The sequence below is a fragment of the Protopterus annectens genome, chromosome 9.part0 (assembly GCF_019279795.1).
Source record: "Protopterus annectens isolate FY-2018-M chromosome 9.part0, PAN1.0, whole genome shotgun sequence".
In the NCBI taxonomy this organism is placed as follows: domain Eukaryota; kingdom Metazoa; phylum Chordata; order Ceratodontiformes; family Protopteridae; genus Protopterus; species Protopterus annectens.
The window spans coordinates 1276604945-1276618303 of NC_056743.1; the positions used below are offsets into that span (position 1 = coordinate 1276604945).

Here is a 13359-nt window from a genome sequence, read left to right on the forward strand (position 1 = left end):
ACATATATACATGAAAACATACCTATTCCGAGACCATGCAATACTTGTTCCTCCAGAAGTCAAGGGACAGGGGTAGATGGGAGGGGAGTTGAGAAAGAAAGACGATCGACAAAATAGATGGAATGTTATGGTGAGTACATAACTTCTATATCAGACGTTGTCAATCTTCATTCTATCCTCAATGAATGGGACAGCATCCCTAGCTACTGGTATTCAGAGCAGACTCAAGGAAGGATATTCCTGAGCCAAATGATGCCCTAACTCTAGAGACCAGATCCAATTTGTAATAAGGGATAAAGGTATGAGAAGTAGCCCAAGTTTCTGCTACACAAATGCCATCCATTGACATCCTAGATTGAAAACCCATGGAATTAGCCACAGATCTAATGGAGTGTGCTTTTAATGGGTCTGTAAGAGAAATGCCCAATTTAGTATAGACAAATGAGATGAGATTTGTCAACCACTTTGACAGAGGAAACAAATAGTTGGTCTACTTTTCTGATTTTTTTCTGTTCTATGCAGGGAGAACTGTAACTGTCTACTAACATCCAGTAAAAGTAAGATACATTTGCCTTTGTTGGTAAATTTAGGAAAAAACATTGGCAAATTGATAGTACTATTTATGCTGGATTCTGACACCACCTTTGGAAGAAAGGACGGGTTGGTACATAAGGTGATTATCTTTTTAAAAAAACTAGTACGTAGGTTTAGAAGATAGTACCTGGATCTCAGAAATTTTTCTTGCGGAAGTGATGGCAACCAAGAAAATAGTCTTCCATGAAAGATATTAAGGTCACATGTGGCTACTGGTTCAGAGGAAGGTTTTTTGAGACTGAAGCATCAAATATAGGTCCCATGGAGGTGTAGAGTCTTTAAAGGGAGACTTCAGGACAGTCCCTTTTAAGAAAGCCTTGCTCTATTTGTGAGAAGCTATGGGTGCGCCACTCAAGCCTGCATGGTAATTTGAAATTGCTGTTAGCTGAACTCTAATGGTTGAGGAACTAGCACCATTTTGAAAAATGTGAGCAAGTAAATCTAAGATGTGGTTAACAGGGGCTGAAAAGGGGTCAAGTGTATTGCTGCTGAGCCCAAATGGCAAATAATTTCCATTTACTTGAATAAGTTTTCCTTGTCGAGGGTTTATGGGAAGACAGAATTATATGTCGGAGATGTGATGAGAGCACAGACTGTCTGGCTACTAAGGGAACTGGAGAAACCAAGCAGTCAGCTGGAGGTTTGGTATATCCAGGGGTGACATGCCTGTCAGGTGAGACAGGTGATCCAGAGTCAGATCTAGGTTCCATGGTGGCTGAACCACTGAGGCCATAGGAAGGGAAAACAAATTTTTTGACGCCAATAGGGGGCAATGAGGATCACTGAACTCTTCGACCTGGTAGCTTTCTGCAGAAATTTTGGAATCAAAGGGGTTGGTGGGAAGGCATAAAAAAGACGGGGGGGGGGAATCCTGCAGTGCAGCATCCCTCTGTGACTGCCCCTGTGGGGGAAATCGGGGCAAAGTAATTGTTGCACTTGTTTAGGGGACAGGAAAAAGATCACAGCATGGCTGGCCCCACTGATGGAAAATCTCATCCACCACTTTCTGGTTGTGGGACCACTTGTGTGGAAGTATGCACCTGCTCAGTTTGTCCACAACCATGCTGATCTCCCAGGAATGTGCATTGCTAAAAAAAGCAGTCTAAAGAGATCGCACACTGCCAAACTCTGAGCACTTCTCGACACAATGGGTAAGATTTGGGCCACCCATCGTTTGTTGATGTACCAGACGACTGACATGTCTGTTTAATCGCAATCGTCCCAGAGGGAAGAACATCTTGAAATGCTTGCAACGCCAAGGGCACTGTTCTCATCTCTAGGACATTTATATGAAAATTGCCCTCTTTGCATATAAAATTTGTCTCCAGTCCCCTGTCTTTTTTGGCACTAAAAAGAACCTTGAGTAAGTTCCGGATCCAATCTAGTCTGGTGGGTCCTTTTGAATGACTTTTTTCTAGCAGCTTTCAAATCTGAATTGCTGTTTGATCCCTCTGACTGGGTGGAAAATCATGGACTTTTCTGGGAATTGGAGGTGGTAGGGAAAATGGTATTATATAACCTCTGAATATAATTTTCTGCACTCAAGTATATTTTGTTAATTCAAGCCAGGCTCTCTGGTGCAGGGGCAACCTTCCCCCGACTGTTATCAAGATATGAGCAGTCAGGCCTCCATTCAGGAGTGCTGGTAGGGTTTATCAAAGAAAGATTCTCATGAACCCTAGTTCTGCAGGCCACCTCTGCCATAAGGGTGAAGACGTCCATTGCAGCCCCCCCCCCCCACCTCTGGAAGCACTTCCTCCACATGTGTAACGGAATGGACCTTGGACCTTTTTGAACCACATTTTCCAGCCACTCTGTTGATTCCTGGAGAAGGATATTTGGGGGGGGCCGAAAAACATATGCCCATAGCAGACAAGGTCTTTCCATCTTTCCACACCTGGACAGAGTTTATTTCACTTCAGGGCCAAAAAGGGTAGTTTCATCAAAGGGAGCATTGACAAAATTGGACTTAAATGGCTCCGTAGAATCGTAGAAGTGCATCCTGGCATGTCTCCTCATGGAAATGCCTTAACCTGCAGCTCTTGAAGTTCCTTCTGCTACGTTGAAAATTAACCTCATGGAACTACTGGATACAGCTTGTAGGGCTGCCAACTGAGAAGTTACAGAATCTTTAACCTCTGCAGACATGGTTCCTGAGAGAGTATTTGATAATTCCTTGGTCAAATCTCTCTGAAGTCTAACAGAATATGCCAGATAGTTCAGCGATGGCAAGGAAAAGGTCGCTGAAGCAAAGATATACTTCCCTAGCCTATCACCCATGACTTCCTGCTGGGGGGATGGGCAGTGGCACTCTCGTCTGCTAGTTCCTTCTTTGTGGCCGCCGCAATGACCATGGCATCAACTGGAACCTCTTTCCCCCAAAACTGGCTGTCTGCAGGTGGTGCCATTATTCTGTCTGGTCTCCAAGATACAGGTTCTCTGTAGTCCGGTTCCTTCCATGCCCACCTAGAGATCATGTCTACAAGCTTGTCGGCGGGTGGGGTCACCACAAAGTACAGGGTCCTGCACTGAACGCCTCTAAGAGAACAGACTACTCCTGTGTAGGGTTGAATGATGTCCAGCCATCTCTCTGCGTCAGGATTTCTAGAAGGTCTTTGAAGGGAACATCTTCAAGACGTGACAGTGGGGGCCCTTCTGTCTTTGGTGACTGACTCCTGTGGGGAGTCTATGTGCGTCCTCTCTTGCATGTCGTTTTCCTGGGTACTTCCTTAGTGGGATGCTTTGGGGAAATCTCAGAAGAGAAAATCAAAACTCCCTGATAGAGAACCTGAGATTTTGGCATAGAATGTCCCTGGGGAGAGTTGTTGAGGCTCCAGGCATTGGGGCATCATGATGGAGTAGCTGGGATAAGAGGGGGGAAGGCTCCGTCAGGCCTGCCGAGGCAGCGAATACTCTCTTCATACCCTCGAAGGCAGAGCACAAAGGAGCCAGAGAGATGCTTTGATCTGAGAAACCAGGTTACCAAATCATCCCCTCTCTCCGATCCATCAGCACCATCTCAGAGGAAGAAGCCAGAGCAGAACTGTCCAGTGCTGAGGCACTGAGGAACAGCGATGGCTCCAAAAACTTCAGAGTTGAATGCTGCACCTGGACCCGGCAGGCAGGCTTCAGCTCAGAGAGCTCTCCAGATCCAAAAAGGTTGGTGGTCTCAGAGACCATGTCTGATCCAAAGACATGGAGATCATCAAATATGACACTGACGAATCTGGACAACTGAGATCCTGAAGCTCTTAAGACAACAGATGGTGTTAGAGGAGGAACTTCCAGGGGTGGGATGGTAAAAGGGTGGGCAACCTGACCCAGAAAAGTAGGTACTGAGGGAAAAACAATCTGCCCCTGTACTGAGAAGATCTTCCTCACCACTCTCTCCACATCTTCTTCTATGACACTTCTGGAAGAACGAGTAGAGTAAATGGATGGGGATGCTGGTCTCTGAAAAAAGGAGATGAAAGCTTGTCAAGTACTGGGTCAAATGACAGAGAATATCTAGTACGAGGACAATATAGTCTCTGAAGGTTGTGTCTGATGTAAGTTTTTTTCTAATCTGACTTGGATTGTGCCATAGCAGTAAATGGTCACTTTACAAGTGAAAGGCTCCAAAGGAGCAGTCATATCCTGAATTTTCATCTTTTTCTGATCCGGGGTTGAGACCGGATGTTTAACACTCCTTTTCCAAGAAGAGTCCAAGGAAGATTTTAACGAGGTGGAAGGCTTTGGAGACTGGGCTATGGCTTCTCCAAAAGAGGAACAGAGGAGACACCTTTTAATATAAACTTATTTTTAAGTTCAGTTAAGGCTTGCGGATTAAATCCGTGGCAAATCGAGCAATCTTCCTGTAAGCGTAATGGATCCAAGCAGTACACACAAAGCGAGTGTGCATCCAAGACAGGCAACTTATGTCCAACATTTGGAACATTTCTTGAAAACCAGAGGTTTGTCATTCAGCATGCAATCTCTATATCAACATTAACAATAAGTGAACATTTTTAAAATAAAGAAAAGTGAAAAACAGTAAGTACTCTTTTTTTTTTAAACAGAAATAAAGAAGAAAGCGGAGAAATACCACCAATGTCAAGAAGAACTATGCCCAGGTTATAAGGAAAAGGAGATACTAGTGATTAGTACCTAGCAGTACCAAGTACGAAAAGGTAGCGGATGGACAGCAGAAGCAGTACAGGAAAGAATTACAACACACTAAAAACAATAGAAGATAAGGGCAGGAAAGAAAAGACCAACAATGGTATGTTGGAAATATGACAAAGTTGTAAGGACAAGGGAGAAGGAACAGTAGAGATCCTAACACACAGTAAAGGCTAAACGTTAAGAGGTAAGCTAAAGAAATAAATGATGGTCCATAAGAGGGAGTTGGGAACAACTCAAAAAAGAGAACTGCTTTCCCAGTAATTATTTATTTTATTTATTTTTATTTTACATTTGTTTACCGGGAATTTCCGACTGGATACATGTCCATTTTCAGCGGAGGCCCGGGGAGAAAAGCTCCAACATCAGACAAAAAACAGCAAAAACAGCAAAAATGTGTTACATAAATACATACCAGTTTTGTGGTTGGTTACAAGATACATGTCATTGTGTTCTACAAACAAGGTAGGAAATTTACTAATATAAGTAATATAGGCAGCATCATTTATTACATATACTAAAAACAACAGTAATAAGGTATTGGTAAGAAGAAGACTATTCCTGTAAAAGAACTAGAAGACACCGGATAATGGTCTATCAAGAGATTTTTTGTTACAGGAAGAATAGTAGAGGAATATAGGTTAGAGAGAGTAGAGAAGACACTTAGGATCCAAGGTAGGAGTTAATCAGGAAATGAGCATTGGCACAGCCAGTGCGACTGGAAATGGTGGAATAGTTGTTTTTTGAATTGGGGTAGACAGGTAATTGTGATAATACTAAGAGGAAGTGAGTTCCAAACTTTTCCAATGACGTTTGTAAATAGAGCATCACCTCCTGAGTTAAAAGCTTTAACCATTTTCAAGAGTGGCCTGTTAGAGGAGCGAAGACTGTTTAGATTGGTATATGGTAAGACTAAGTTCTCAAGTGAAGGACATTTGTCAGGGTGTTTGAGTATTTTAAATGCCTCAGTAAGTTGGGTCAGCTTTACAAGGTTTGGGAATTCTATCCACCCTAGGTTTTTTAGGTTGATACAATGATGGGTTCTATATGGAGTTCCTGTTGCAAATCTTGCAATATGATTTTAAGAACAGGAGAGTTTGTTTAAGTCGGTTTTGTTCAGGTTGGTGAAAATTGTGGATGCATAAAGAAGGGTAGAGAGCAAATGTGTCCGGGCAATGGTCACTTTTGCCGTTGGTGTTAGAAAATTTTTGATTCTATATAGTGATCCTAGTTTTTTGTTCACGGTTTTAATGGCTAGATTAATATGTGTGTCGAACCTGAGTTTATTATCAATGGTGACTCCTAGTAGTTTAGTGTGAGGGTCTGGGGAGATAATGGTCCCATTATTTGATTTTATAGAAAGGTCTATAAGGGGAAGTTTGTGGGTTGGCTGAAAGAGTAATAATTTAGTTTTTTTTGGATTTAGGATTAACTGACGACCGGATAGCCAGTTTTCCACTTTTGTAAAGCAGCTTTGGGTTTTGGTTAGTAGTCTATCTAGAGATTTATCAGAACATACTAGTGTCGAATCGTCCGCATATTGAATACAGGTGGCCTCAGGAATGGCTTTATGAAGATCGTTAATGAAGACTGAGAAAAGCTGAAATATTTAATTTAAAAAAGAAGAAACTATCTGAATTAAACACAAGTAAACAATTTGAAAAGGAACCACTCTATCACCGAGAAAACTATCTAATAATGTAGTCTGGGAATGTTTAAATGAGCTGGAAACTTCAAGGATTATCTGAAAACATCTGTGGATGTGACCTGTGACACTTCTGATATTGGGTTAAGGGAAACTGCTAAGGTAGTCACTGAAATTTTATAAGCTAAGCCAAGCACCTACTGAATCAGCCCTAGAGGTGATGGAGCTGAAACTCCCAAATTCAGATAAGCCAATTTCCTCTGTGTAATGATACAGTTCTGGGCTAATATATCACGCTACTGAGAGGAAACAATAAAATAACTTCTGAACACTAGATACATGCATCACCACGCCACACAGCTACTCATGATGTAACAATCTTTTCTCTCTACAATGTCTTGTGAGTTGTTATACTGCACTAAAGATAATCCAAAGTAACAGGAAAAAGGTGTGTGTGGCACCATCTTAATGTTAAGAGGTCTGTATAAATCAAGGCAGTTGGGAAAATGCTAACTGCACAGACAGTCCATCAAGCATTAACACAGCAATGCATCTAATTTTTCTTTTAAACAAAGACATCTCAGTACGCTCTAGTACTTGACATCACCTCCTTAAGATGTTACACTGCAGATGAAATAAGACCACCTACCACCACCCTATAAGTCTTGCAGCTTATAATAAACTAGACTCTCTCTAAAACAGGGGATGTCTCCCCTGTCTACACAAGGATTTCGGTATCACACAGCACACTGACCAACTCTGCCAAAATCATTATTAAAATTAAAAAGTCTTCCTCTTCCTTCCCTTAATGACACCTCTTAAGGTTAAGATGCAAGGGGACAGAGTATATTTTATCTACAGAAGCAAGCTCTGCTGGTTACAGCAGCAGCTTAAAATGTAGCACAACTGCAATGCCTGCAACATCTAAAAAGTACCCAGCTTTCTTCATACCAAGAAAAGTTGAGTTTTTTATGGGACTACTCCACAAGTCTGGCTGCGAATATCACAAGTGTAATCAACATAATCATCATCTAAACTTTGCTGTCAACTTTGGTTTCCACCAGCATTACTGCAGGGACCTTCAACCAAAGTATTTGCATTTGGTAAAAGAAACTGCATTCCACTGAGAGTCAGCTGACTTATGTTCCATAAATTTATTATAATATGCTCAGAAGGTTATCAGTGACCTTTGTAAAGCTATTATTTCACTACTCCATGTTATGAAGACAAACAGCAAAAGGATTCTCTCCTTACCTCTCGAACAGTGATGTTTTTGAACTCAGAAGAAAGGGAAAAAACTCTGAAAAGCTCAATCTCACTCAGGGTAGGCTTCAGCAACTGATTGTAAGTCTGGATGGTGTCATGTGTGATGTAATAGTGACTAGCAATACGGCCCAACTCGGTCACCTAAAAGAGAGAGACAGCGTATTACAAGCATGCACAAAAAAAAGATAACAGGGCACTGAAAACCATCAAAAATCACAAGTTACATAAAGAGCTTTCAAGCACAGGAGGGATCAAGTTTGTTAAGTGTGAAACTGCATTTATGAACATTGATCTCACTTGCTCAAATCCAGAGACAAACAAGTTGCTAAACATCTAGCAAAACAAGAGGTCTCTTATAAAAACATTGCCTTCAAACTATGGACTTGGAAACAAGTTACTGTAAAGGAAACAGTAGCATAAAACTCCATTTACTTAAAGACACAATTAAGGCCCAAATACCACCTCAATGAAACCGAAGACTACTCTCAGAGCAAATCACATCATGCTCCCACAGAACTGCAGGTTAACATTCAAGATTCATAACTGTCACTCAGAACTTGTGCCACACTAACACACATATACACAGTGGATTTAATGACAAAAGTCCCTAGCTTAAATTATTTAGGTCTTTGATCTAGCTTTCAACATTGGTTTTAGAAGTGGCTTTGTCTCCTTGTCCTCCATTTCCTACACTACTCAATATAGTCATCCCCACCTGAATCACACTAACAATGGGGAAAAAGGGCAAACAATCCTATTAAATAGCCAATTTTCATTATTATTTTGGCAGTTTATGGAAAGGACTACAGTCCTACCTACTGTCATACAGTCAGACTTGCACATTTTTCTTCAAATAACAGTTAGGTGGATCTTGACCATGAAGGCAGTTTTTCAGTCAAAGCCTTGTTGCATGATAAAATGTATTACATAAGGACTGTATTTCTAGCCTTTAAAAGCTGGCCTGTACTCCGTTATTACAAATGCTTGCAAGTGTTTAAAATCTGTCTGGAGCATTTCTCCCCGGGCCTCTGGTGAAAATGGGCTCTGTCCCAGTCAGACTTTCCACATAAACAAATGTTAATAATAATAGTTTACTTCCGTTAGTACTTTTAAGAGCTAACAAAGATTTTTGGCTTGCTATTTTTATTAGTTCTTTAGGTGCAAACCAGTGTCTTTCTCAAAACGTTTTGCATATACCTTTTGGTTGCTTCTGACATGCCCTTTAGCCAATCCTGGGACTTTATGGCCTTTAAAAGCTTGCCTGCACTGAGAGGACATGTCTGCTTTGCATGTCTTTACTCTACCTTCTAATATCAAGTAATGGGTAACTGGCAAAAGTTCTGCCCACCACATTGTCTGCAACACCATTAGCCTTGTCAGTATGTTACAAATATCACTCTATCCACATCTACTTCAGCTACTTTGCTTTATCATACGTATTTTTATGTTTTAGCCAACACTTAATAAACGTTGTTTTGCTTATACTTAATCAAGGGCACTTTTGGAGACTTTACGCAGGTGTAGGTTTAAAGTAAGATGAAAACATATACACAGTTCATTCCATCTTCATAGATTTATATTATATGCTCATATTTAAAAACGTTTCTATAAGTCTTAGAAATCTAGAATACAAATGACACTGTATGGATTCTCTGAATTTGTGCATTTTAGATGATTTAATAAATAACTATTTTCTTATGAAATTTAACTTGGGCAGTTTACATGAGAACCGATGGATTAAGTACAGTAGAAAAATGCAATAACTATGACAAACTAGATATTTAAGTCAACATACCTGTTATTAAGAGTCTGGAGTTATTGACATAGTGCTCTTGTAACACATTCACTACCTACAGGACAGTGTATGAGTATGTAATGTCATGTGGTGAGGATTTGAAAGAATCGGTTGTAAATTACCCTATAGACAATATGCAGCACACCCCAACAATGATAAAGTCTTGCCATCACTCAAAGGGTGATACTATTAAAACAAAAGGAAAAATGACGGAAAACATGTTAAGTGATGGGGTGAGGACTTGAAAGACTCAGTTGTAAATAAAACTAGACAATTTATGACATATCCCAACAAATACCTGAAAAAGAAATTAATGTGTTCACTTAAAAGGGGATTTTTTTTTTCAAAAGTACCAGAAAAATTGTCGGAACAAAAAATGTAACCAGGATAAATTTTTAAAGAAATCAGATACTAACATATACTAAATTCTATTTTTAAAATGTATTAGATGGAAACCAAAGCACTTTTACATCTGTATCTGCATCAGTAGGGACAGTGAATAAATACATACACTCTGACCTCTCAGCTGAAATAAAACAAGATGGTCTCTGTAAATTAAATCCTTAAATGATCTCTCATAAAATATTACGAAAGTAAAGCATACTTCTTGCGTATTACACCCAGAAATAATTACACAGAATAAAAAGTTATTACAAATACTTCTCAAAACACTGTCTTACTAGGAAATCATGAAAATAAAGAAGCAGACACTGAAAACAAATGGAATATGTGAGAATTAAAGGAACCCTATACCTGAACAGAGCAGGCTCAAAGTAAAACAGACATTGATAACTCTGTACATAAACAGCAGAACAATAAGAGCTACAGACATCTAAGCAGCAGTGACGAACAATGTGAAAATAAAAATAAAAAAACTGAAACAGCACTGCAGGAGAACCATCCAAAAGAGCTGTATGTAGCAAAAATGTCGTTGCTGAATATTCCAACAATTTAGAAATTAAGTGAAGACGCCCTTCACCTGAAGCAGCAAGCAGGCAATGATTATGAGAATACTAATAATAACAGCTCCATGAATGAATGGTTGAAAACAGTTGCTACAACTGTGAATGAAGAAACTAAAAATTTTCAAGAACTCCATTCAGAAATTAAAAGCAACAATTATAAAAGAGAAATCCTTGTTCTTGTAGACTCTGTTCTCAGGCAAGCTACAATTAAATTAGGCAAGACTGACAAATCATGCACAACTGTTACTGCATTACCAGGTTCGAAATTAAATGACAGCCCTGACATGATTCTGAAACTGATACAACCAAACTAAGATATACTGATATTTTTCATGCTTTCAAATACTTACTATCCAGCCCATTAAGCCACATGAAGATTGCCTTACTACAAATCATAACTAACAGATACAACAGTAAAATCATCATTCAGTGAAAGTTTACCAGCTAGAAGCTGGAATGACCATCAGTTTACTAAGATCCATTTGCACACCACCTGGCTGCATCAGTTATGTGTAGTATTCAAGACCAACTTCATAACATAATGGGAAGGCTGCATTTGACTTATGTTTCTTCACTAAAGACAAATGCATTTAAATAATTATGGTTACATTTACATGAGAAGCAAAACTGGTAATTACACAAGACCTTTTTTGGAAAGATCAGAAAAAAAAATTTAAAAAAGGGCTTGACAGATCTAATGACTTTGCAAACCGCTACCTGTGTAATGCTAATGTAATCAATAAAAGCAGCACTAACTGAGAAGCATGACCAACGTCACAAACCTTAAAACAATAGCTATAGCTGAAGCAGATGACTGAAGTAATCAATTTTCAATGGACACCAAAATATCAATGTTTACAGGAATGTAAAAAAAGGGGGTGATGATGTAGTATTAGTTCATAATTCTTTAACATCGCTTTTTGTACAAACTAACAGAATGCTGCAAGTTATTGTAGGTGGCATCTTAGCTATCACTTACATTCATAAACTGAGAACAGTTTTGTGTTATCACTCTCCACTAATGAGTCCATCTGATTATTCGGCGTACTTGTATAGTATGGACGAGGTTTTAGACAGAAAAATATACTACTATTGGGAGATTTAAATTATCCTGATATACACTGGCAATCTGGAACAAGCTGTAATAAATTATCTAAAGAATTTAATATCTTGTCCTATCACAACCTGAATAAACTTGTCTCTGACAGTACCAGAGGAAATAACTTGTTCGATATAATTATTAGTGATTTACCACAACAAATCACAAGTGTCACAATTGCTATGCATTTTTGTAACTCCGACCATAACTGAATTCAATTCTTCAGGAAGTATACAATACAGAAAAAAATAACTCTGTTAAAAGATTCAATTAGGGGGCAACTGACTATGAGCAACTAGTCTGCAATGCCCACTACAAAATATAGCGACTGTTTCCTCATGATTCAAGAGATCTTACAAACTGCTGTCACATCTGTAGCATCCATCAAACAGTTCAGTCTAAAAGAATCTCTAACCCTCAAATTCCAATGCCCTGGATCACAGTCATTACCAACATGAGTGTTGTGTTCCACACCTGAAGTCAACTCCTCGTTGGTCAGATTCGACCATAAGCAAATCACCCTAGATAACGGCATCCCGCCCCCACCCACCATTAAGAAAACCACGATAAAAAATTTCTCCAAAGCCAACTTCATGCTTCTTAAGACAGAAGTGGCGAACTTCATGACACCCATGCAGATGGACAATACAGTTACGACTGCTGAATCCTACACAAATGCACTCTATAAGCACTTACACGAGTGCATAGATCGTGGTATCCCAAACAGAACCAAGACGCTATCCTTCAAAAAAGGAAGCCAACCTGGTGGTTCCCTGCCATAAACAAACTATATTACAGAAGGAAGAAACTGTTGCAAAAGAGAGTAAAATCCCATGAGTGGAGGAGCTCCCTGGCCAGCCTCAGTAAGAAGCCGAGATCCCATATAAGATCCTCCAAAGCTAGCTACAAAAACAAAATCGCCACTGATTCTAAGGGCAACCACAAAGCATTTTATAGCTATGTCAAGAATCTCAATGGCGACACCCAGCTAGTACAGTTGTGTACCTACCATAAATGTAGATGTTCAAGTGTATTCACTGTTGCAGTTATTACACTTGGGTTATCTTGCTGGCAGGCTATCCGCAATCGGTCCGAATTCTAAGTCCTGGTCCGGCGTCGGTTGCTGTCGCCTCTTCCCTGACGTCAGTGCGCCAGGGGTATAAAAGATGCAGCAGACGCCATTTTCTTCAGTTTTTCTTGCCCCAGATGTCAGGTGCCCCTAAAAGGGTAGGCTAAATATTCTGCTCATAAAAAAGCATGCACATTACCTTCATCTACAAGCAAATACACCACATAGGTTGTATAGAACAGAGAAGTACAGATAAGTCGCAGCAATGAAAGGGGGATGGTGGGAGGGTAACCTGGACTGCAACAGTGAATACACTTGAACATCTACATTTATGGTAACTGTACTATGTTCATTGTGTTTCACTGTTGCAGTCATTACACTTGGGTTGAATCCCAAAGCTGAGGTTAGGTGGCTGGGCCTAAATAGAATTAGGAGTGGCTATGAGGCCCTGCAGAACTGCAGTGGCAAAGCCTGCTCTGGATTTAGAATAAAGAGGCAAGTGGTAGTGCTTTGTAAAAGTGTGCACTGAAGTCCAAGTTGCAGCCTCCAAAATGCCCTTGGTTGGTGCTCCTCTGAGGAAGGCTGCTGAAGTGGCTGCTGCTCTGGTAGAATGTGGCCTAATGCCCTTAGGCACTGATTTGCCATGCTGTGAACAGCAGAAACGAATGCAGTGGCCTATTCATTTTGAAATAGTCTGCTTTGAAATAGCTTTTCCTTGTGATCCTGCAGCATAAGCCACTAAGAGTTGCTCAGTTTTTCTGAAAG

The 13359-nt window shown here is 40.0% G+C and overlaps 1 protein-coding gene across 2 annotated transcripts in view; it reads right to left on the reverse strand.

Annotated features, from left to right (window-relative positions):
* SNRNP200 (small nuclear ribonucleoprotein U5 subunit 200) overlaps positions 1–13359 on the reverse strand; it is a 1344735-nt gene that overhangs the window by 820590 nt on the left and 510786 nt on the right. For both annotated transcript variants that reach the window (XM_044084204.1, XM_044084205.1), the window contains one exon: positions 7655–7807. In XM_044084204.1, coding sequence (XP_043940139.1) covers positions 7655–7807 — 153 coding nt within the window. The remainder of the gene's footprint in view (positions 1–7654; positions 7808–13359) is intronic.